The 25808-nt window shown below is 36.4% G+C and overlaps 1 protein-coding gene across 4 annotated transcripts in view; it reads left to right on the top strand.

Annotated features, from left to right (window-relative positions):
• LOC113043596 (serine/threonine-protein kinase BRSK2-like) overlaps positions 1–23247 on the top strand; it is a 199884-nt gene extending 176637 nt beyond the window's left edge. The window contains exons 13-19 of one of the 4 annotated variants that reach the window (XM_026203087.1): positions 2337–2397; positions 4414–4621; positions 6687–6735; positions 9087–9210; positions 11174–11354; positions 13244–13333; positions 20773–23247. In XM_026203087.1, the coding sequence (XP_026058872.1) occupies positions 2337–2397; positions 4414–4621; positions 6687–6735; positions 9087–9210; positions 11174–11354; positions 13244–13333; positions 20773–20984 (925 nt within the window). In that variant the 3' untranslated portion in view covers positions 20985–23247. Of the gene's footprint in view, positions 1–2336; positions 2398–3939; positions 4622–6686; positions 6736–9086; positions 9211–11173; positions 11355–13243; positions 13334–20772 lie in introns of all 4 variants that reach the window. The other 3 variants (XM_026203086.1, XM_026203085.1, XM_026203083.1) reach the window with 3 other exon arrangements.
• Positions 23248–25808: the final 2561 nt, after the last annotated feature.

Genomic DNA, 25808 nt, shown 5'->3' with positions numbered 1-25808 from the left:
TGTTTTATGTCTTATTTTTTTGAGTGTTTCATTTTTTGTTGTTGTGTTTTTTATTTTTGAATTTGTTGTTTTGTGTGTGTCTGTGTGTGTGTGGTGCCAAACATTTTTCTCTATCATGATTTACTACCTTCTAACAGTCCTTTTTTTTTTACTAGAAACGACCACAGAGACTTTGTTGCATCATTTGTGTTCGTCTGATGTTTATTGAATTTAAAAGGCTTGAGATCAGCTTGTGTCAGACTAAAAAGAGACTTTGAAATGTAATTTTTAAAAGTTGGATCTGTGTGATGAAGTATGTGGGAAGCAGTGAGTTCTTTTAAAAGGAAAGTACATGATCAAGAAAAGTGAGTTTTTATGCGGTGGATTTAGGTAAAAAATCAAGTTATGTTAACATAAGTCTATCCTCAGTTTTAACATCAAATTTTAAACAAACAAAAAAGATTAATTAATTTGAATAATCATTTAGTTATGCAACTAATTTGTCTTTTTATAGTGATGATACATTTACCTGTGAACAAAGATAATAATGCTCTGATTAGTCACCATCTAATGCCTTTCATATCTAAATATAGAGGTTTAGCAAATAAAGCATTGCATATGCCGTTATGCGTATATCAGTAAGCCGTGTGCTGTCTGTCTCCACTCACCCCTGTATAACTCCAAAATAAAATCATAACTAAAATTAGCATTAGCTGGATTCTGTCTAGCCATCTGACAGTCATCATAGCGTCTCTATTCACTCTAGACACCCACACAAGAGAGAAATGCCAATCATTACAGGTTTTCAGACTTAAATATAAACTTTTTGACATTTATCTTAAAGCGACAGGTCAACCAGAAATGAAAATGTGCTGTTAATGTACTCGCTCTCACGCCATCCAAGATATAGGTGTCGTTTTTCTTTTTCTCTCTTGTGATCACTTTCTGTGTGTCCCAAGCTCAAAACACTGAGGCTCTTGTTGTTTTTAGTGAAGCTCACCCTGTTTTTTAGGGCCTCAGATGAGACTGCTGTCCGGCTCAGTGCTTTAGGGCCGAGGGGGCTGCTTTTATCCCAAACAGACCTGACAACTGACCTGGATTAGAGATCCAGAGTGACACAGGGACAGAGATCAAGATTCAAAGTGGCAAAAGTGATGAGAATGTGGAGGGAAAGACGAGATGAAAGTTGGTGGAGAAGTTAAATCTTTTGTTGATTTAAACCTAGTAAATGACAGTCAGATACAGTATTTCACTGTACCGTGGAGCATTGTTTGTAAGGGGCAAGATGAGTAAGTCAGAAAAGACTGAATGATGTGTGAGAGTGAAAGAACAGCTGCTGAGAGTCGTGTTGAGCGGCTGTGCTGATGAAGACACTGTGAGCTGATTATGGACTTGATTCATTCTTGAAGATGATTGAAATGTTCGATCTGTATCTTTGTGGACATCTGCTGTCTAAAACAAAAAACAAAAAAAAAACAGACAGTTACAGCTCAGAATGACACAACTAAGCCTGAAGATAGAACTGCACTTTATAATATACATATATGTGTGTGTGTGTAAATATAAAGAGTTTCTAAATTACATTGATAATATTATTGATAACAAAATCTTAGACTCCATAAACCAAAACTGGATTAAATAACAATCACTATCTGTATTTTATCTAGTTAATGACCTAAAGTGTTTCCTTCAATTTATTTTTAAATAAAAACATTATTCGTTGTCATGGGGGCAAAATCATACATTTTATGCATGTTATACATTCAAAAGTTTGGAGTCTTTTTTTTATTTTTAAAGAAGTCTCTTTTGCTTATCAAGGGTGCATTCCTTTAATTAAAAATACAGTAAAACTGTGATATATTCTTACAATTTAAAATACTTGAATACTGTATATATTCAAATGTGATTTGTCCATGTGATACAAAGCTGAAATTTTCAGCAGCATTACTCCAGTCTTCAGTGTCACATGATCCTTCAGTTAAACATTTTCGCAGATATTTATTAATTATTATTTTTTGTAGGTTCTTTGATGAAAAGGAAGTTCAAAACGAACAGTAATTTAATGTATCCTTGTTGAATAAAAGTATTAATTACTTTAAAAAAAAAAAACTTAAAAACAATAATATTAAATAGTCTTTTTATACCCATTAATAAAAATGTTTATGCCCTGATGTGGCCAAAACCGTAACAATTCAAGTAAAATGACACATAAAGCTTGATTTGACTTAATCTCTGAGAATGAGAGATCAGATTTGCTCTTGTTTGCGTGTGTTCATCTGCACCCTGTCCTCACTTCCTGTCCGCTCTCAGCTGTAAGCGGCGTCTGACCGTGTGTTTTATGGTCTGTGTCCTCACAGGTCACGGTCCATCAGTGGTGCGTCCTCTGGTCTCTCCACCAGCCCTCTCAGCAGCCCACGGGTGAGTAACTCCGCCCCCAGCACGCCTGCTTCTCTCTGTCCACCAATCAGCACACATCTGCTCAAGCACCTTCATGGTGATCATATCACACTCCATTTTGAGTTGGAAGGACACTGTATGTATTAAACAGCTGAGATTAGTGATATAGTTTCGATTTACATAAAAACTAAATTGGATTGCCGTCTTGGATGTGTGATATTTAAAAGTTTGACTACACATATATATTATATATTTTTTTATTTTATTTTCTTATGCCTAAATAGTTTTCAGGTCTTATTATTATTATTATTATTTTGTTGTTGTTGCTATTTAGCTATGTCAATTTAATCTAAAAGAAAATTATATATGGTGCTTTGGCAAGTAGCTGAAAAACAATTTTCCTTTTTTTTTTTTTTTGGTGTGTATATTTTATATCAGTTAATAAAACCACTAGGTAAGTGTTTAGGTGATCACTGACAATCCAGTGCTTTTTATTGAGACGTGGTAAATTTATATTTTTAATATTTTATCCAGCTCATGAAAATGAACCAGGCATAAGGTGCAGGAAACCTGGAAATAGCTTTCTTTTCTCTAGCAAGCAAAGTAAACATGGAAGGAAATTGTGCAAGAGAGAGTTACAGAAGACAGCAGTTTTTGGTTCATGGAGATATACTCTTTCATCCTATCTGCTGCTATTGGTGTCGTTCCCCAAGTGGAAATCCAGCTCAGGGAATTCTGTAGAAAATCCCAATCCTCTGATTAGCACAGAAGCTCTTGGCTAAACTTTTCCAGTTGGCTTGTTTAAGACGGCTCACAGATTACCAAGGCCTTAACCCTAAAGCTTGCCAACGTATAGTTGCTGATTCCAAGTGGAAATTGATTTAGAAGCTCACTCTAAACCTCTGCTCTGTATGTCATATGAAAATTGGGGATTTTGAAGTCAGTCTTTTTATGTTTGACATAAATTAGGTTAATGTACTGCTGGTTACTGTTGTGAATTTGTTTGCTTTACTTTCTGGATTCCAACTGTGAAGAGATTATTAGTGCTTGAAGTATTTCTGCAGCTTGGTAGCTTTTGTGTTTGGAGACATTCATATTCAGATGCTCACAAGCTTCGAAGGTTTATGCATGATTCAGAACTTGGACACAGTCAGGCATTGCATTGCATTTCTTTGACTTTAATTTGTTAACAGCTGATTCTGAGCATAAGTCCACATTCATACTGCAAATTACATTGTCCACACCTCAAATACATGATTTATTGTGCGATACCCAAGTTACTAATTTCATGGCAGAAAATTCCTTTTTATTTTTCCATTGGTAACTTTCTTTGATGAGCCTGAAAATGCTTGATTTGCTCTTCACAATGGTCTTGTTGCATCTTTCTCTCACCAGTCTTGGCTAACTGCATGCTTTTTTTGTTTCTTCTACACCACCATGGCTCCTTATTCCTCCTCAAATGATTCTTTCCCTTTTTGTGTGTTTTACCCACAATGCTTTGGCTCGTGCCTGTATATCTCGATGTGTTTTGTTCTGTGCTCTGGTTCTCCCCTTCCCCCAAAGCCTGTACGAAAATTCTGTGTCCCGCCTCAGTCCACTGAGCTGCTCTTGTCCCCCAGTTCTAGTTTCACAGACTCCTTAAAACCAAACTCTGATCAAAATGAGTCAAAAAAACCCACTTCTAACTCCCTAATGCCAAACCCTATATCTGAGTCTCTCTTGCCCTGCCCAAAGACCCAAACTCTTCAAGCCAAACCCAAAGACAAACCCTTACAATCTGCCCGATCAATCCCCTTACCGGAATCTGAGCCTGAACACATTTCGACAGCCAAGTCAGAACCATCGACTCCATGTCAACCTCAAGCACCCTGTATACCGGCCAGCCCAATGGTGCGACGGGCAACCCCAGCCTCCATCATACCTCCTCAACTCTCTGTCCCCTTTAGACCTGTTTCCCCTCTTTCCCCTATCCGACTACACCACTTCCACCCCGTTCCCGGCTCTGACCACACCACCAAATCTATTCCCACCATACAGGTGACCCCCCACCCCTCTCCAAGGGGAAGCCCTATCCCCACTCCCAAAGGAACGCCCGTGCACACGCCTAAGGACAGCCCAGCGGGGACACCGACCCCTACGCCACCCCCCAGCCCCTCCATTGGGGGAATGCCCTGGAAGATGCGCCTCAACTCCATCAAGAACAGCTTAATGGGCTCACCCCGCTTTCACCGCAGGAAACTGCAAGGTATTGGTGGATAGAGTAAACAAGATACAATTCATCTATCCATGCATTTTCCAAATCACTTGTCCTAAGTAGTATCACTGAGATGTTGGAGCCTATCCCAGCATCTCGGACCGAAGAAAGGTAAAACTCTGAATGGATGTCCAGGCTACAATTCACGACACCATGTTTAATCCATTTCTGTAGCTTTGAGGCAAATCTAGATATTATTGTACTAATAAAAGTTGACAAGAATAATACATTCTCTTTTGAGAAAACCAATGATGAGCTAACACGATGCCATCTTGTCTTATAGCAGGGTTTTTTAAACTCTGGCCTTTGAGGTCCTCTTTAATGCAGAGCTTAGCTCCAACCCTAATCAAACTTAACTGAACAAACTCAAGGTCTTCAGGATCACTAGAAATCTACATGCAGTTGTGTTTGATTTGGAATTGAGCTAAACTCTACTGGAGACCTCAATTGCCAGAGTTCAGAACCCCTGTCTTATAGATTCTTGTCCAATAAAAGGCTCTAGACCAGGGGTGTCCAAACCTCTTCCTGGATTACCAGCGTCCTGCAGAGTTTAGTTCCAACCTGCTCCAACACACTTGGCTGGAAGTTTCTAGTGAGTCTGAAGACCTTGATTAGCTCGTTCAGGTGTGTTTAATTAGTGTTGGAGTTAAGCTCTGCAGGACAATAGCCCTCAAGGAACAGGTTTGGACACCCCTGGTCTAGAATAAGAATGCCCTTTCCCTTTAAAGCCCATGATAAAGGGTAAATTTCTTAGTCGTTCTTTGCTTAGGGGTCAAAAGAATTTCAAAATATCTCTGCAGCGATATAATGATAATGAACATCCAGATGCTGCCCACACTGCAGGTTTAGATTAGTATGTACAAGCACACCTACCTATTAAGTGGTAGCTTGAAAGTGTTTACTAGCCAAAGTAAACACACCAGTGTATTCTTCGGTTTTACTTGAAGTATATTGTAGTCTTAAAGAGTTAGCTCACCAAAAAATCCTGTAATTAATAACTCTCTCTCATGTTGTTTCGAGACCCATAAGATCTTTGTTCGTCTTCAGAACACAAATTAAGATATTTTTGATGAAATCCGTAGACGATATCAGAACTACCAATGTTCAAGGCCCAGAAAGGTAGTAAGGACATTGTTAAAATAGTCTGTTACAGTGGTTTAACTGTAATTTCATGAAGCTAGGAGAATACTATATATGCTTCAATATCAGAATGCCAGCTTCTGCGTCAGCAGCCCCATACATTCAATGTGAACGCGCGTTGAAGACTGACATTAAAGAGATGAAATTGTTAAACAAATCTTTGTGCACAAAAAATATAGTCATAGCTCTGTAAAATCGTGGTTGAACCGCTGATGTTGCATGGATTATTTGATCAATGTCCTTTATACCGTTTTGGGCTTTGAATGTGGTAGTTCTGATACTTTCTGTGGAGAGGCAGAAAACTCTTGGATTTCATCAAAAACTTTTTTTCCCTTAAACTGTTTCATGGGGTGTTCAAATAAACTTGGTTTGCTATTGGCTCAGTAATAAGTCACAAACACCTGGAATTGTTTGGGTGGCCAACAAAGGGGGAATTATATAATTTTGACTAGATATTCCAAATCCCTCTTAATGCAGTCACTCTACATTGAGTCATTGTAGGCCTTAAATAAAGCTCTTACCACCTCCAGTTTGACTGGTCTGTTTCATGGCTTGTTTGCTAAATGCTCTGATTTACATGACCGACCGTATACTAATACGAAGCCTGTTACCATGGTTACCCCTTCACGTTGTTTCAGTAGCATCAGTTTCCATTTCTAAATAACCTCTCCTGCACGCGACCCCTTAATGATCCAGTTTTATTGTCTGCATAACCTTTAATCCCAACCTAAACGGGTAACATGAGACAAATACTCAAAAATGATGCACATTTGCATGAAACCATAGGCTCTAATTATTTCTGTCCTACATACTGAGATGTTGAATTAGTTAGAAAACTGTTTTAAAAACGATACACAACTTTGATTAATGACAAGAAAAATGGAACATGCTAACATCCTTGCTTTGTTTTGAACAGTTCCCACTCAAGAGGAAATGTCCAGCCTCACACCAGAGTCTTCCCCAGAGTGAGTACATAGCTTTTTATAGCATCTTACAGATTTCCCATTGACTGCTGTTATTTTTTTAATTAGGTTTATTATACCTATTTTCAGGAGCCATAGTCATTGAAAGCATAATTTTGTATTATTTTTAATTTAATTAATTTATTCTATTATTTTATTTATTTGAGAGAGAGCGTGCACTCTTGGAATTCTTGGATCACTTACTGCTTGGAAATTTCCAACGCTATCTCACGACCAATTCGTACGTATTTTAAGATGTGGCTTATTCATACGAATTTGTACGACCTCACTCGTATGATTTTATACGACCCCAGTGACGGTTAGGTTTAGGGGCGGGGTTAGGTGTAGGTCATTCATACAAATTCATACGAATTGTGCAACTCGTAAAATACGTACGATTTGGCAACAATCGTATGAATTTGTACGAGTGTGGTCGTACGAATTAGTACGAATAAGCCACCTTGTGAAAAATGTACGAATTGCCGTGAGATCGGGTTGGAAATTTCTTAAATGTTTTCTTTTTTTTCTTCCTACTCATGATAAGACCTGGTCTTGTGTACTTTTAATTAATATTGTCATATAAATTATGTGTACGTTTTTATTTGCTCCCTTTATTTACCTGTTGTTATCATTGGTACCGTTGGGAGGTCCCTACAGTGTAGGTGATTTCAGGTTTTATTATTATTATTATCGGGACATTTGGTTTCCATAAAAATGCCATAATGCGTTTCCAGCTTACCATTAAGTCAGTTGATGATGGAAATGCAGCCGCCAAGAAACATCCTCTGAAGAAGACGAATAGTAAACCTTGAACAATAGTTACCCAACAACAGTGTTGATGTAAACCCCCTTCAGCACTTCAGAAATCATTGGGAGTAATGTTTGCCTCTGTTAAACCATTTAGTCTTTTTTCCCCAGTCTAATGGAAGCTCGTATCTTTCTCCCACTGAGGCGGGTTTCAGCACACAGCAGACAGCAGTCACAAACTCTCTCCCCCACACGGAGTGATGCCTCATCCTCTTTTGTTTTCTATTTTGTCTTCCATAACTTATCCGCCTCTCTCTTGCTTTCCACGCCAGCTGGATAAGCCGTGGCGTTCTCTGCTTTCTTTTCTCATCCTCTGCCATAAATCAGTTTCTGGAAGCTAAGTTGCGAGCGACTGTGCTTTGTTGATACACAACAGTGGCAGACTGAAGCTTTTTTGAGCTAGAACAATGTTTAGACAAGACAGTTATTCCTTTATATACTAAAATGAGACCAAATTACGCCTGCTAGTTTAAACACCAGGGGTTTTGCTTGTTTTTCCATCAACAGAGACGCTTTAATTTTGAGTGACCTTGCAGCAAAAATCCAACAGTTGTTTCTATACTCTGAAATGTATCGTAGCAAAATACCAAAATATATTTACAGTTTTATAACAGTTTTATAAGTTAAAATAAATCTAGAATCTTTATTTATTTAATAAAAAATACCGTGTATTCAAATGGGAAAGGTATTGAGATTTACAACCATATATTCCATATTATTTATTCAGATTTATAAATGTAAATTATTACAGATTCCCAATCAATATATTTTTGTTTACAGTTCTTAAAATTTTGAATATAAAATATTTAATATTTTATATATATATATATATATATATATATATATATATATATATATATATATATATATATATATATATGTGTGTATGTATAAATTTGAAACATGGCAGCATTCCATTAATATTAAAGCGTGGATATATCTTTCATGAATTTTACAGAAATGCAAGAGTTGGTGTTAATGATTAACAATTCAGACACCATTCATTAAATTATAGATACATCTTCCAAACATTTGTTTTCATAGCCAATTTAACTGGAAAAAGTTGTACCCAAGACTTTGTAGAGATCAGTGCAACCGTGTTGTGCACCTCTAAGAATGTGACCCAACTTGGCAAGTCTTCTTAAATTTCTACAACAACACATTATGCAGTTATATTTTAGAATTTTGTAACCGGTGACTTCCTTAAATGCATTTTAGTAAAAAAAATAAATAAATGAATAAATATGTCCAAACTGACATTTGTTTTTAATCTATGAGACGAGCAATTTCTGAATTTTTATATATGACTTCTTAGATTTTTGTCCCATCCATCAATATGACCTCATGCAAAGTTCATCATGTTAATTTGTAGACCCTCTGCTGTGTGCCGTTCTTTCTCATACTCCCTTTTATGAATTATTCAATATCAATTTATTTTGCATAAGCGCCATAGGATCTATCTTATTCTGAGCTCTGATAAGAACTGATCTTGTATCCCCTGAAGACTTCATAAAACCTTCATGTTTCATATTTCTCTCACCCTGCAGACTTGCCAAAAAATCTTGGTTTGGTAACTTCATCAACCTAGAGAAAGAGGAGCAGATCTTTGTGGTTATTAGGGACAAGCCACTGAGCTCTATAAAAGCCGACATCGTCCACGCCTTTCTCTCGGTAAGCAATCTCTTTCGCATGTCTCCAATCCCGTAAACGACAGCTATGAATATTTGGATATATGCATCTGCGTTCCCTCTATCAGATTGAAAGACTTTGCCCGTCGCGCCGGTTTTGAAAGGTTTGGCCGGAAGCCTGTGTTTTTACATTTGCAAATACCTTTCTGATTTGTGTTTCAATTCTGTAAAATGCTAGTCTGTGATGTTTCCATCTTCCCCGTGGCTGGAAGAGGTTTGTACAGAAGGGAAGGGAATTTAGTCTGCCGTTTAGACCTGCAAATGTTTTATATGGCCGCTTAAAAAGTTGCTTGTCACACTTAGTGACGTTTTACTCGCCTTGAGCTATGCAAAAGTAAAGGTGCGGTCATGTTAGCGCTGTTTGTGCCGAATTTTGCGCAAAAAAGTCGAGTGTCAATAGTGTAGCAGTGCTAGGTAAATTAATTACTAACTGTGGTCTGTTACTTATTCCAATTAACGTGACAAAAACTGTAGTTTGGAATGTATTCAGTTACATTACACATTTCATATAATTATTGGATACTTTTAATTACTTTTGACTCTGTTATCGCATTGATTTAAATAGCATAATGCTGTACAATATAGATATAAGAAATAGAAAAGAGTAAGAAAGTATTTTAAAATATAAATAATAAATAATCGCTGAAAAAAATGTCCTGATAATTTACTCACCCCCATGTCTTTCTTCAGTCAAAAATAAATTAAGGTTTTTGAGGAAAACGTCCAGGATTTTTCTCTATATAGTGGAATACAATGGGGATCAACGTGTTGAAGGTCCAGATTGCAGTTTCCAAGGGCTCTACACAATCCCAGCTGAGGAATAAGTGTCTTATCCAGTGAAGCGATCAGTCATTTTCTAAAAAAAAACATTTATATACTTTTTAACCACAAATGCCGTCTTGCACTAGCTCGACCCCATGCATTACATAGTCACATGTGACGTAGGTGGAAGTACCGACCAAATGTTTTACACAGCAAATGTGCAAATAAATGGTAAAACAGCAGCATCTGACTATTTAGAAGTTGGAGAAAATTAGTTTTTTCTCCCCAACCTACCTTTTTGAACCGGTGTACACAGACGAAGAACTAAACACATGTGACCTTTCCAATGTGATTAAGTATTGTGTGAATATGTGGAAAGCGAATCTCAGAGCTAGTGCAAAACGAGCATTTGTGGTTAAAAAGTATGTATTTTAAAGAAAAGGACCAATTGTTTTAGTAGATAAGACCTTTATTCCTCTGCTGGGATCATGTAGAGCCCTTTGAAGCTGTGTTAAAACTGCAATTTGGACTTTCAACCCTTTGATCCCCATTGAATTCCACTATATTGAGAAAATCCTGGAATGTTTTCCTCAAGAGCCTTAATTTATTTTCGGCTGAAGAAAGAAAAACATGAACAACTTGGATGACATGAGGGTGAATAAATGATCAGGAATCTTTTATCCAGCATTTTGGAATCTGATAACGTAATCCATTGCTACCCAGCACTGGTAGCATTGTGTGTAGCACCACTTAAACAGTTTCATAACTTCAGTTTCATGAATCTGCATGTGGAAATCTTTCATCCTTACACAAAATTCCCAAACTTTCCTATTGCAATTACTGGATTTTGCTGGATTTTGGATTTTTAATGCCATTGGCATTACTGTAGTGAAAGTGACTCAGCAGTTACTTTTAAATAAAGCAGCATTTTGTGGGTTAACATTGTGAATTCCCATGGTGACTTGAACCTAATGCGAAGTCTGTGATATCTTAAATTCCCAAAGACCCAGATTCCTATTGAAATTACTGGACTTTACCCACGTAAATTCACCAAATGACCGTACTTGTGACCAAACCTTAATAGGCCACGTTTTTCCAAGCTTACATTGATGTTCTTCATTGATAGCTTCATAAGCTTCCAAATATGTAACGCTGGATCGATCCTTGCCTTCCTCCTTCCTCAGATACCAAGCCTCAGTCACAGCGTTATCTCACAGATGAGTTTTCGGGCCGAGTACAAATCCACCGCCGGCCCCACCGTCTTCCAGAAGCCTGTTAAGTTCCAGGTCGACATCACGTACACCGAGAGCACTGCGGCCACCAAGGAGAACGGCATCTATTCAGTCACCTTCACTCTGCTCTCAGGTAACAGCAACCGCAATCAAGCCACTGCTACATCAGCGCTCATCAAGACTGTAGAACACCAGCGTAGCTTGAAATAAAAGAAAATAGCTCCGAGTGAAGGTGAATTATTTTATCTTTCTCCATTATGTTGAAGCATATTTGGCATAATTTCATTAATTAGTGTTTTTAAAAGGAAAAAAATAATCTAATGTAGTTATCTAGTATAATAATCTAGTTGGGTCAAGATGGCGATATGGCTGGATGAAAAAAGCTTTTATATATATATATATATATATATATATATATTCTGTCTTCAAATGATCAGAATGTATCTCGATATTCATGTATTTGCTCTTAAATAGCATAGGAGTATTTTTTTTTTATTTTTAGTTTTTACCAAAAAGTCTTTGTCGCCAAACAATGTAAAATAAATATTAAATATAATTTAAAAGACTCAATTTAAATTCACCAATAAACATAAACATAGTTGATAAATGTTAAAATCTTGGTATATTACTCATTTTAATACAACTTTCCCTCAGAAATTGTCAGAGAAACCGCAAGTAACACAATTGAATTTCAATTTTGAGTTAGAAAGACTGAAATAGTTATTTTTTGGAGACATACTCCAATTATCTTGGTTTAATTTACAACAACAACAAAAAAGTTACATTGTAATCTAGTGACATTTCGTCTCATTCAGTTATAATTAAGCAGATTATTAATACAGTATTTAACATATTTTGTCTGCCTAATTTACAACACTGTACGTACATGAATTTGGTTGGAACCGCATTCTTTTGTTAATGTATTTGGAGTATTATAAATTAGCATCTGTGTGTCCAAGGTTAGTCATTTGCATAAAACACATCCAAAAACATATCCTTATAAGGGTTTTTCTAAACAATCTTTCCTTTGCTGATTTTTGTAACTTTCAGGCTCAGCAATTTGAAAACCACCACTATTTGTTTCCACCACTAAATAAAAAAATAAAAAAGGTAATTACAACTTTCTCTCGAAATTCAGCCTTTTTTTCTCAGAATTGTTTGCTATAAACTCGCAATTCTGACTTGCGAGAAAAAATGCAGAATTGCGAATGTATTCGAATTCTGACTTTTTTTCTCAGAATTGTGATTTATAAAATCAGAATTGTGAGATAAAAACTCGGAATTACCTTGTTTAGTTTTTTATTCAGTGGCGGAAACGGGCTTCCATACAGCAAATTATATGATGCATATGTGTGATGAAGTATGATTAAGACAAACATGTATATGAGGCCACCTAGAGTATGTGCATACATGTGATTTTAGTTGTTCCTACTTTTTAGTTTTATTAATTTACAATACATTTGAGTATAAAAGTTAGATAAGTTAGTTAGTGAATGAGAAACGTATGCCTTGAGGTAATGTAAATTGTAGATATGTGTAAATATGTCATATGGGCAAGTAAGCCCATTCCTGACAATCTTACATTTAGTCTTGCCAGGAATTTGTTTTCTGTCCTCTAAGGAACAATTCTTATAAAAGTTTCCATTTAATTCTCGAAATGAGTCTTTTAAATACTAATTATCCCATCAGTATACCGCAGATCTCAATAACAGCATAAGATAAATAGAACATCATCTTATGCATCATTCTCCCTTATTAATATCCATTATGTCTCCTCGTGATATGCGCCGGCAGCAGCTCTTATCCACTACAGCGTGCAGGATGTTAAATAATGTTGTTGTCCATCTAGCAGAGATAAGAAAGACTGCAAGTCGTTTTACAATAAATTCCTGTCAGATTCTTAAAAGTCTCCAATTTTTTGTCTGTGGAGCTTTTTTTCACTAGAATGTAAACCAAGTGAAGGAAACCCCACTCCAAAATGTCAACATGGTTTTATATGTGACCTGTTCCACTGTATTGTAGGTCCCAGCCGGCGTTTCAAGCGGGTGGTAGAAACGATTCAGGCGCAGTTGTTAAGCACACACGACCAGCCGGGAGTCCAGCAGCTGTCTGGTGAGTATAAATCCCCCTGTCCTCCCCCCTCCCGATCCCTCTCATGCCTGTTTATACCCCTCCTCCATCATGCATGCCAGCACACCACAACACAGCATCACAATATTCTCCACATGATCCCACCCTAAAGCAATCCCCACTGGGACGCTAGAAGACAAAGGGGAGTTTTCCAATTCGTGGTGATTCCCTTCGGCCACACTTCTGCTCCCATTTCTCAGACGGCATTAACGGTAGATTTTCTTACAGTTCTTCAAATGTGGAAACCTCAGGTTCATGATTTCTAGTTTTGGGATACGGTGTCCTTGTTGGAGGACCAATCTGGACTGGTTATGTGAAGGTTCCTGCTACCTTTTTAGGTCAGGATAACCCTGAATCCGACATCTTGCTCTATCTGCCTCAGCTGTTGTGCTGAACCAACCAGAGCACACACATCAGGAACATTTTTATAAAAGATCAAGTTCAGGAAAAGTTTTCCTCAGTATATACCTTCTATTACCTTGAACTTTCCAGAGCTTCAAGCCAAGGATGAACTGCTGAGTATGTTTTTGTTGTTATTGTAGTTTTTTTTAAAGGAGAATCTCAAAGAAAAGCCACTTTTCTATTCTATTTCTATTAAAGAAAAGCCGTCCTATTCTCCGTCCACCCTGTGCACGTCCTCTCTTCTTGACACATGATGCTATTTGGCTGTGTCCCAATCATATCACTGATAACAGCTCCACCTAGCGGTCTGTTTGGCAAACAACAACGTATAGAAAAAATAAAAAACCAATATAACCTTACAGAGTTATATCATTCTAATATGCTGATTTATTGCTCAATTATGAAAAGTTTTTGCTGCTTTTTATATATATATATATATATATATATATATATATATATATATAATACAATTAAAATGTTATTTTCATTCTTTAATGCTTAATTTTGTATCATAGTTTTCCAGTAAATTGACATTTTAATTGAAATTGTTTTTAACAATATAATTGTTTTTGTTTTTTTTAAGCAAAATATAGTCATTTTTTCCAGCGATATTTTGAACCCCACTATATATATCTACTTTACACACATTAATATTAAGTAACTTCTAGTACAGTTCATGAGATAGCATTTAATAATGATATAACTAGTATTTAATAATGGGGAGGTTTAAGTGAGACAAAGACATCCAAGACCATCTCAAGAAAGTCGATCCTTGTTTCTCTGTTTCCCCACCACAGAGTCTTTCACTGTCGTTCTTTCTCTCCTTTGCTTTCTCTTAAACACATCACATTCATGCGCTCCGTGTCTCATTCAGTGCTGTATGACTCACTGTGGTTTGAACGCACTACTGCACTGCAGATTCACACTGCAGTCAGATGACATTCACCACTCCAAAAATAGACACTTCAATTATGGATTTAATTGTTATTTTGCGTAGGATGTTGTGGTTTTCTGTGTGTATGCAAATAACTAACCTCCCATTGTTCTTTAGATTCATAAAACTATTTTTATTCCAAACAAGCATAATTATCCACACAAATGTCTAATGACCACCCAACCGAAGTCTTCTGGCCCCTAATGTAGTCTAGATGAAGACATCTGGCCCCATGCTTGTTAATTGGAAATTGCTCATTTGCTTCACATGGGCTTGATGAAGAGTGTACACAGCGAATCTAATGAGCTAATGCGCTGATCCAATTTATAAACCAAAAAAAGATTTAGGGAATTTCAAACTTTTTTTCAGGCTGTGTTGATAGTGTTGTCTGGTGTCAACACACATGTTTCTCTCTCACAGAGAACTCTTAAGTGTGCTGCAAAACCCTCTGAAGTCTCAAAGTCAAAGTGTGGTAAGACTCTTACGGCTTCTGTGTTTAATACACCAAACCTGCAGCACAATTACAGAGGCCCAGAGAGTATTTAGACTAATGTCTAAATGTCATTGCATTAGCTAACAAAATTACAATTTGTTGAAAATGCACTCGCTCTCAGGCCATCCAAGATGTAGATGAGTTTGTTTCTTCATAAGATTTGGAGAAATGTAACATTGCATCATTTGCTCACTAATTGATGGATCCTCTGGAGTGAATGGTCAGAATGAAATATGGAGAGAAATATGCACAGATCAACCATTGTTTACAAGTGAAAACAAAAAAAATGTGAGTGGATTTTGATGTGAGAAGGCAACAGGTCAGACTTGTTTTTTTAATTATAGATTATGGACTCATTTTGACCAGAAGTGACGGTTTAAAGTTAAACTGGCAGCTTTTCACTTCACTTTCACAAGATAATAATTAATGCACTGGAGTCATGTGGATTACTTGTGGATTATTGTGATGTTTTTATCGGCTGTTTGGGAGAACTATTTTTTTTGTTAACAGAAACTGCGAGTATTGATATAATTAACCATAATTCAGTTTGGGATTCCTGAAATGTCAAGAACTGTATGTTTTTCAATAAGTTGGAAAATATATCAAATGAATTAATATTAAACAGGAGGCCCCCTGTTTAAAAACCACCGGTCTAATACAATGACATTCATTTTAAATGTGCAACCCAGGCTCAAGGAAATATGCTTCTCTATATACATTTCTGCAACACTGTAATTACATAATTTCGTGTGCGTTTCGTGGCAGTTTTAAAAGTGTAATGTCCCTATCTTAACTTCCTTATGTGTATTTGAGCTGTTTTATCGAACGGTAGTTTCACAGGGTTCGTACTGTGCTCTTCATCACTCAAGTGCAACGCTGTATCGCGTGAGCTACGGAGCAAACCTACTGTATTAGAAAGCTCACAGCTGTATAGTGACGAAAACATTTTTAAATATCATAACAGTTTTAAAATCACGTAAGATGTTAAAATAGTTTTTTGAGGTCTGTTTTTTAATATTCTCAGAGTAATTGTGTGAAAAGTGATTGAAACTCTGTACCTGTAAATCGTACTTTGTGTGAAAAGGAATAAAAGTTGTCTGAGTTCCTTTTAACTGGTAATTCGTACAAATAGGTACGTTTTTTTTTTTTTTTCAGTTTTGCAGAAATGTATATAGAGGCACGTATTTCCGATGAGCCTATGTTGTAAGTGTGACTTAAAATGATAGTTCACACAGAAAGAAAGATTTTATCATCATATACTCACATTCATGTTTTTCCATACCTGCTCATTCTTCTGCTGACAGGAAGACAGAATTGTTCTGTTTGGGTGAACTATCTCATTAAGTGTCCAAAAGGTTTTAGGGGTCACTAACTACTTTGCTACATTACATGTTTACTGCCTGACACATCCGCCAGTATATAAACCTGTGACAGTCACAGCACTTGTAATGAAGGCATGTCCTTGCATCCTATTTAAAGTGCACACAACCCCAAATATACCCTTTCATGTGTAGCGTAACTGAGCTTATTGTTAAAATGAGCACGACATAAACTGGTTGTTACCTCCTTAGTGTGCATGTGGCTTACAAATCTGGTCTTTATTTCTTGATTATGTGAGCCAAACACATGAGGGTGTGCATATGCACATCAGAGGCTCTGATGTGCCCCTACATGTTACCACTGTGTGCCAGTTGCTGTAGTTGTGCAGGTTTGTATGTGTATTCATCTGTTTGGAAGTATCCTAAATCAAGGACACTGAAGGGGGTTTTCTCATGCAGTCAGAGTTAGCTCAAGGGTAGTCTGAGCCTCAGATGGACTGGACTATTGACAGACCGTCTGCTGCATATTACACACAAATGCCAATCAGTTTTGAAACTCGCCATTTCCAGCAGTCAGGATGCGCAGGTTTTTAAGCTTCTGGTATATTATGAAAGCTTTTTTTTGCCACAGGAAAAAAAAACTCTAAATATTTTTCTGATCGACTAATATTCGTGAATTTGAAGTGATTAGATGACTAATCACACATTCATATTAATAAACCATAATGAACCTTTCATTGCCTATAGCCTATCAGTGCTCAATGCATGCATAAAGCTAGCCATTGCAGCAGAAGTAATGATTATGTATGCTTTAGGGGGGAAAAAACAGCATAACATTATAATAATTCATTTATAAACTAGTGTTTTCACTGACTAGTCATCTCCACAGCGGAGGTGCACATTACATATGGATTACATAATCTGAAAATATTTGTTTTCCATTTGAACTGGCTTAATTAAAAGTACACATTTTGCTTTCTGTAGATATATTTTTTCATGTCTGTGAGGCAAGCACGGAGCTTATGTTAAATTATGTTCAATTAAAGTCTATTTGCTTTCATTATTTTACAAAAGCACAATGTTTTGTTGTTATTGTGAGCGCACACAAATGCAAGTAGATCTTTTACAGATTCAAAAGATAAATTACTCTTATATATATGAGCAAAAATGAGTATTTTAAGTTAAATGCAAATGATCGCACCGGTGCCTCCAAATTATATTGATTCATCTGCAATTATGAACATAATATTGCCTGATTGTCAGTGAACTATGGCTCTGTGTAGTGAATGCTGCTCAATCTATAAGCAGGTGATGGAGATTCACTACTAATCATGGGACCGGCTTTACTAAAGCTGCGCTTGCATCGCATGCGATTAATTGCACAGACCTACTGTTCAGCTTCCATACTCCGCACAAACACTTCAATAGCGTGCATTTTATTAGGTTTATGTTAAAGTGAGCCGCCATATAATGATGCTGCTACTACTTACATGTTTCATAAGCCACATTCAAAGATTTTTTTTTTCCAGTGACTAATAAAATTTGTATTTTTATAAACTAAATTCCCATTCACACAAAGAACAATAACTATAAAGATAACTATATTATAATTCTGAAAGTGATTCCAATGATATCGTTTTTCTGTGCCTTTATCGTTATAGTTGTGGTTTGGACTCTGCTGTTTTTAATATTGAGAATGATTTTTAAAACTATTTATTTATCATTATCTTTTTAGTTATCGTCCTTGGTGAAGACAATTTGTGAACAATGTTTGTAGACATTGTAGTCTTTGTAGTCAAAATAATTCTTCATGAACATAATTACAAAAACAAAGCCGAACATAGAGCGCTTGTTGATATCTTATGTATTTTCCGCCTGTGTAATATGGTGTGTAATTGAACCGGACAGATGACACTTCATAGGCTTATGTGACTTTGAGGAGAGAGCAGATCGAAGATTAAAGGGTACATTGTACCCGTGTGTGGGTTTCCTGTCTGATCTATGTATAATTCTCTCTGTAGTGACAGATGTACAGATGCCACATCACTTCTCTCATTGCTTTAGAGCCTTTTCTAATTATCTAGCCATTCTCATGTTAATTATATAAAGCCAAATAAACCCCTGTGCCTCACCCCTACCAGGGCTAAAACCATCTTTAAAATCAACATGAAATCAGCACTCTTTACTTCAGTAATACATGTTCCTGGTTTTATTTCAAATGATTCACAAGTACAACCTAATAAAAAGATGCTTGTCTATCAGCAAAATGGAGCAACTAATCTGCCCGACCGGTGCCCCAGAAATAATGTGTGTTATGTTTTAGGTACTGTTGTTACACCAATCTCACCTGTTAACAAGCAATTCAATGCCTTTTAAAGTAGGTACCTCTAATAATAGTAAATAACAATATATTTGAAAAGAAGTGTCAAAGATGCCATTGGGGATGACCTTCAACCTCCACCAGGTCAAAAAACCTCCTCAAAAAGTAGTAGTCTACTACCATCAACTACAAACTCACATTTGAAAAAAAAGAAAAAAAAATCATCATCAGTCCCAGCTTAGTTTTTGGAGGGGATATTCTATTTTGCTTAGATATACGTCTTGTCAGGAGTAAAATGGTTTGTAAATGCTGTTTCCAATTGATTTTAAAGTGGTAGCTCTGCTATTGAACACTGTAGCTGGATTAAAGCTGCAGTCGGTAACTTTTGACGCTCTAGCGGTTAATAAACAGAACTGCTTGTGTCTTGTGGAAGAACATCGTAGCCGGAACTACTTCTCTCTGTTTATGTCTATGAAGAATCACAAAGGTACTGGGTTACTCCGCCGCGGTATCCCCGAAGCAATCTAAAATAGTCCGAATATAAACACTTATTATAGATGTACCCTAGTGATTCAGGACAAGCTAAAAACACGGTTTGGAAAACGGATTCATGGTGTACTCGCTTATTATATAAATTTTTCTACATTTTGAACACAAACAAAGCTACGTACCGCAGCTCTGATTGGTTATTTTTTACCGGGAGCGATGGAGTTTCTGCAAATGGCAATAGGACACTGGGAGGAGCCAGAGGAGCTTGATTTTTTCACAGATTATCTGTCTCATATTCTACTGTCAGGACATGACAGGTTTAACAAATATGTAAAAAATATATTTTTACAAAAGTTACCTACTGCAGCTTTAAAGCTAGTCTCATGCTGGTTTAAGAGGTTGACTATCTGAACAACCAGTGGTTAGGAACCCCGCTGATCTTGATCAAAAAAACAGGTCATACCATCTTAAGTTTGGTCAAGTTGCTTTTAGAACACGCAAGCTGGTTTATTGCTGATCCAAGAGTGTTAATTTGGCTGAGCAGCAGGTGGGAACCTAGTTGAACTTGGGCTGGAATAACCAGGTCAAGCATGTTTTTGGCAGTCAAAAGATTTTTCTGGTCAAATATGGTCTACTAGCTCAGCAGCTAATTATGTTGCTCAACTCGTAGAGCATAGCACTAGCAATAGCATAAGCATGGTTTTTATTTCCAGCTGCAAGCCAGCTTGGACCAGCTAATGACCTGCTAGAAACCAGCTAGTTACCTTTTTTTAGCTGGTTTTATCAGGTTTAACCTCATATCTATACAGAATTTCCAACTTTCAAAGTTTGTGGTCATCAAAGCTTCTCGTAGGGCTTTCTCTTAAGCCTCATACACATCGGGATGATTATCGCGCATTTATCGCCAACGTTTTTCAATGCATCTTTTGTATTCATACAGTTTACAAATTCACTCCCTGAAATTAGATCGCGCTTAATGAAAAACAGAAATACACCATCACACACTGAATCCTATTTGATCTGCAATTCCTCTCCATAATAACTCCCTCTTATCAAGATTTTTGTAGTCGTTGTCGCATTTGCCATAAAGCCCTTTGTGTTAAGACACCAATGAGACCAGCAGCTCTACATTCATCTTGCCTCGATGCATCTTCTTGGTCTACTAACTTCCTCTTTGTCGTTAGGTATCAAGTGTGCTCGGCAAGACCGCATTGTCCTTGAGTGCCACTAAGTCAAGGTGTGCACACTCACAATGCCAAAATTTGATTAGTCACAATGCATTAAACATCAGCGATATTCGTCCTGGTGTGAACAATCCTTTAGTCTTCATATTTTTCTCCTCTTTCTTTTACCTCTCCTATCTATTTGCCCCTTCTGTCCACTTCTTCTCTTGTGAGCCCATTGTTCATTTCTCTGTTTGTTCTCTCTTTCTCTTCTCCCTTTTCTTCTTTTCTGTGTACCTAGGTAGCCCATTGAGTAACTTCTTTGACGTAATTAAACAACTTTTTTCAGACGAGAAGAACGGTCAGGTGCCTCATCCACCTGGCACGCCCAACAGACACCCACCTAACGCCTGTCACCACGACCCTCAGCCTAGTGACTCTAAATGCCCAGCGGGTAATCCCAGGGACAATTCTAACCTGGTGCCATCCGTTGGGACACAGGAGCAGCCCTAAAAGTTTACCAATCAAGCTTTTCAAAGCGTACCTACAAAAGATCTCAAAATATAGAAAATCTTAGAGGTGATGGAATATTTATTTGGACAAACTTTTATATGATGGAATGACTGTTTAAAAACAAATTTTGACACAAATCCAGACACATTACCCCTTTCACCGTCTCTGCCATGTCGTTGTGCCCGTTCCCTTCCCGAACCCCTTTCGTTTTTACCCCAGATATTTTCATGTCTTTACGTCTGTCTTCCCATTTTCCTCACCTTTGTGACGGCTTGTCTTTGCTGATAGGAATTATCCAGAAAACATATTAAAACGCCACCTCCCACTTCCCTGCACATCCTGAGATGGACAGTTACTGACAGACGCCACTTTTCATGATGAACAAGCAGGTTTCCAAGGAGTTGGACCCTTCATCATACTCTTTCCTTCCCGCTCTGCCCTCTCGAGGACTAAAATACAAACACTGACACTTCTTCCCAGTCAACCTGTGTGCTCCCAACACCAACCTGTTAAAATGTTTGACCAGCCGGTAGAAACCGGCGGCAAAAAACTGGGTCTGTTCCAAAATGTAGTGAGCTTCCTTGAGGTACGTCACTTTGATCAAGAGACCCTTAATGCAATGCAACAAACTTCATAAAAATATCCATTAGATGACAGATAAAGCACATAAATCAGTCTAATAAAACTGAGGACTCTCTATTTGTATGTTATGTATGTTATTAAAGTTTGGATCTATTAGCATAGCAACATGCTAATGTCAAACTCTTTTGAAATCAATTGAATGTTAAGTCTCTCTGTGCAGTTAGTTGTTAGCAACATGCTAACTGCAAACTGTACTACAGTCAGTTGAGAATCGAGTCTCTTCTGCACATGCCACATGTCACGTGGGGTTGCTGCCTATGAGCATTTCAGATAATGTGTTAGCTTAGCAACATGCTAATGGCAAACCACTGAAATCAATTAAGAATCAAGTATACGGTGTGCACATTGCAGGGAATGCCATTTCTAAGTCACATGGAGTTGCTTCCTATGAAAAGGGAAGTTGTTAACTTTGCAGTATGCTAATGGAAAACTTTACTGATTCTATTGAGAATCAAGTTGTGTGTTGAATGTCACACAGAGTTGCTGTTTCTGAATTATGGAAGCTTATTTTTGCCATGGAATAAAAAAATGAAAAGGTAATTGTGAACGCCGACATTTTGTATCACAAATCTGACTTTTTACTAGCATATATGAGAATACCTAAGAAAAGTCTAAGAATTCAGAAATTCATACTAGCAATAAGATTTATTTCTCATTATTGCGAGTTTATATCTTGCAGTTCTGAGTTTATATCTCAAATTTCTGAATTGTCAGAATTGTTTTTTAAAAAGTCACAATAAGGCCTAACATTTTTTTTTCTGCTAAAATAAGCTTCCTTAATTAAGCACATTCTTTTGGGGGTTACAAATTAGTTAAGAAACTGCCTTAAGCTTGGCATGCTAAATTTTAGCATTGATTTTGGGGTCTAAGACACATTTTTTTTTTTAGTAAACAAAATATTTGTAAAAGTGTGCTTTAGAAAAGTTGTTATTGTGCTTTAGAAGGCAGCTCACTATGTTTGGAACAGATTCACATAATAAATACTAGACATAAGTACACACTCACAACTCTTGGATGTTTGACTCAGATTCATAAAGACCATAGAATAAAAAATAACAAAACGAGACACAAATCAAGAAGGAAAAGATGACTTTGAAAGCTTGTCCTGGAGGATGTGGACTTTTTCCAAATTGAAACGTTTCCATTTGCGCTCTCTTTTATTTTATTTATTTATGACATTGTTTGAAGAACATCACTTGATCTGAAATCATTGCTGCAAAAGGACTGAAACATGTATTTCAGTGCGTTTGGGATGGGATGGGGTGGGGGGAATAGTACTGAATGAATTTATCCTAATGAATGAATCTCTGTTGTACAGATTGAACTTAATTATGTACAAATAAAATGTCTAGATGTGACACTAGCTTTAGTTCTGTTGTAGATTCAGATTTGAAATATTGTGTTGCCAGTGTTCATTTAACCCTTTTATTTCTGTATTTATTATGTGATGGAACAATTTGTTTCATTTAATCGGTTTCGGTAAACACTGAATTTTATTTTATTTATTACTTTTTTTTTCTGATCATTCTCATGTTCGCTACCAGCAGATAAAAAAAGTGTCGAATACAATGTGGATATTTTTGTATTTCTCCTTCTGTTTTATCTCTGTCCTTATTTATTATCATCTAATTATTTATTTATATATATATATATATATATATATATATATATATATATATATATATATATATATATATATATATATATATATATGAGAACTTGAATGTTATTTATGACAATAATGTGTTTGTTTGTATCAGGGCAACACAGTTTTGTTCGTTTAAAGAACCTTTCTTATGTCTTGATTTGTAAAAGTACCGTGGACTTTACGAATCTTTCTTTCCTAGCATCAAAACAAAAAACAAAATAGTATGTAAAAACAAACAAACCATAAAAAAGCAAATTTAACAGTAATTTAAGAATGTAGTTTAGCGTATGTGGGAAGGAAATGAACTTCTTGATATCAGTGTCAGCTTCATATCATTGTGTGTGTACAATGGATGACAAAAAAAGCTGTTCTTGGTTCAGTTCTACTGTAAATATGATGTGGTGGCCTTGGGGAAACTCGAAGGCCGTTCCTGCTCTTTGCTTTTGACTTGTATTGCTGTGTGCATGCATGCATTTTCTTTGCATGGCTTTGACGTAACAATTCTCAGAAATCACGCTATTTTCTCAGAACAGCTTTCCTTACATTGTTTAATGGGGAAAAAGAAAACACCTGCCTTCACATTTTTTCCTCTGTTTAGTCTCTCTGCAACTTTTTTCGTTCTCTTCTTATTATCCTATCATGTTTTCTTCTATCTACGGTGTAAGCTAGCAACGTGACGCAGCTTTCACTAACTTGCAGTGTCTTCATGGTAGGCTATCAGTTTATAAACGGCTTCCTTTTATCTGTACCATGTACCTTGAACGAGAAAGTTTCGGATGTTCACGGCCCCCTGTTTACAGACAGCTTGTTTAAATGATAACAATAATAAAGCAATACCTGTTGTTAACTTTTTCTATTTTATACAGTTATAAAGCAAAACTTCAATGAAGAAAAAAAAATGTCCATGCGGAGCAGGAACATGCATTAAAGTTGTAAAAATCCCCTTGTATCATAACTGTGAGCAATTTCAGAGAGAAAAATCAAACAATAAACTCATTTACTTAATAGGATGATAGTCACTGTTCGTGTTTGCATTTTTCTGAGTGGATGTGTTTTTATCTTTCAAACAATTATATAGATTAACTTCATACAGTATATGACTATAGACCTACGAAATTACTTTGTATATTCACATAAATGCTGAAATTAACTTTTGTAATTTAAGTAAGAATTATTTTCTAATTTAAGAAGCCTACTTAAACTTAACATGTTAGATATTCTCAAGGTTGTAATTTTTTTTTTTTTAAATGTGATATGCTACAGCTAAGTAACTGTTCAGTTTATCACTGTCGTTATAGCTAGATCTACACCAAAAACATTGTTTTGATATATTTACTTTAATACTATGAGCTAACAGGTTCTGTCTGTTCCAAAGATTGATGCTTAAGTTAGTCCGCCAATTTGATTGGCCGAGCACGTGCGTTTCGCGACTTTTCACTTAGTTTGGATCACTCCGCTTGTATGTGTTGGCGGTTTCCAGACAGATTCGGCGCTTCACGCGATTAAAGGTAAGTTTGATATGTTTTACAGGGTTTCTGTTCTATAACCAGCTAGGAGGCAATAAAAAAGCGTTTAATTATTGTCCGTATATCAGTGGACATCACTTTTATAGCCTCTATATTGACAGTGGATAATTTACCTCAGAGCCTAAAAGTATGTTCACCGTTTTAGTCTTCTTGCTTCCCTTATATGTAAACAAGTGTATTCCACGTGGAAGGTTATCTCAGATATTAACTATGCATTTTGAATAATGTTTAAATGGTTTGTTTCGTATTAATCTGATGTACTTTAGCCTACTTATACCTTACCTTTCTTTGCCGCTTACATAGAGAGTCCGCCAACAATATTTTCTGATAGTAATTCATTTATGAATGATTCGACTTGTCGATTAATCATTTACTCAACTGGTTCTTTTGTAGTATTGATTCAGTAACGATGCACCGCACAATTTACTGTGTGTAGTTCCCAGTTGCTCGGAGAATCCGCTTACTTTGTATTATAAAACAAAAACAGCAAGTGGTAGACTCATGTGTGCAAGTAAGAGTTCATGTTTAGTGAAGAGTTTTCAAATGTTTTTTTTTTTTCTTTGCTGAACCCATATGAATTTATTTTAAAATAGAATATTTTGTATAAAACAAATCATGTTTTAAACATTTGAAAAACATAATGACTCATTTTTGAATAGGTCAATGTCAGATTATATCGAGGTTATAAAAAATAACCGATTTAAATCTGGGTCATTACTTGTCGAATCAAACAAATTCATATTTTTTTCTTATGAAAATCAAACGTGTAATTCAAAATGTCATGGATGTTACAGGTATGCAAACTTCAGAAGAGGAACTTTATGTTCTAAGTATGTTCAATGCACTTGATTTGCTAAAGGGTAGGGTGGTCATAAACACTGTTTATTTGGGACATGTCTTGCCAGGATTTTAAAGGGGTCATATGGTGCCTTTTTAAAGATCATTATTTGGTGTAACAGAATATGTTGACATGCTTTAATGTTCAAAAAACACATTTTTCAATTACTG

Source organism: Carassius auratus, chromosome 25 (genome assembly GCF_003368295.1).
Source record: "Carassius auratus strain Wakin chromosome 25, ASM336829v1, whole genome shotgun sequence".
NCBI classification, from domain to species: domain Eukaryota; kingdom Metazoa; phylum Chordata; class Actinopteri; order Cypriniformes; family Cyprinidae; genus Carassius; species Carassius auratus.
This window is presented reverse-complemented; position numbering and strand designations above follow the sequence as displayed.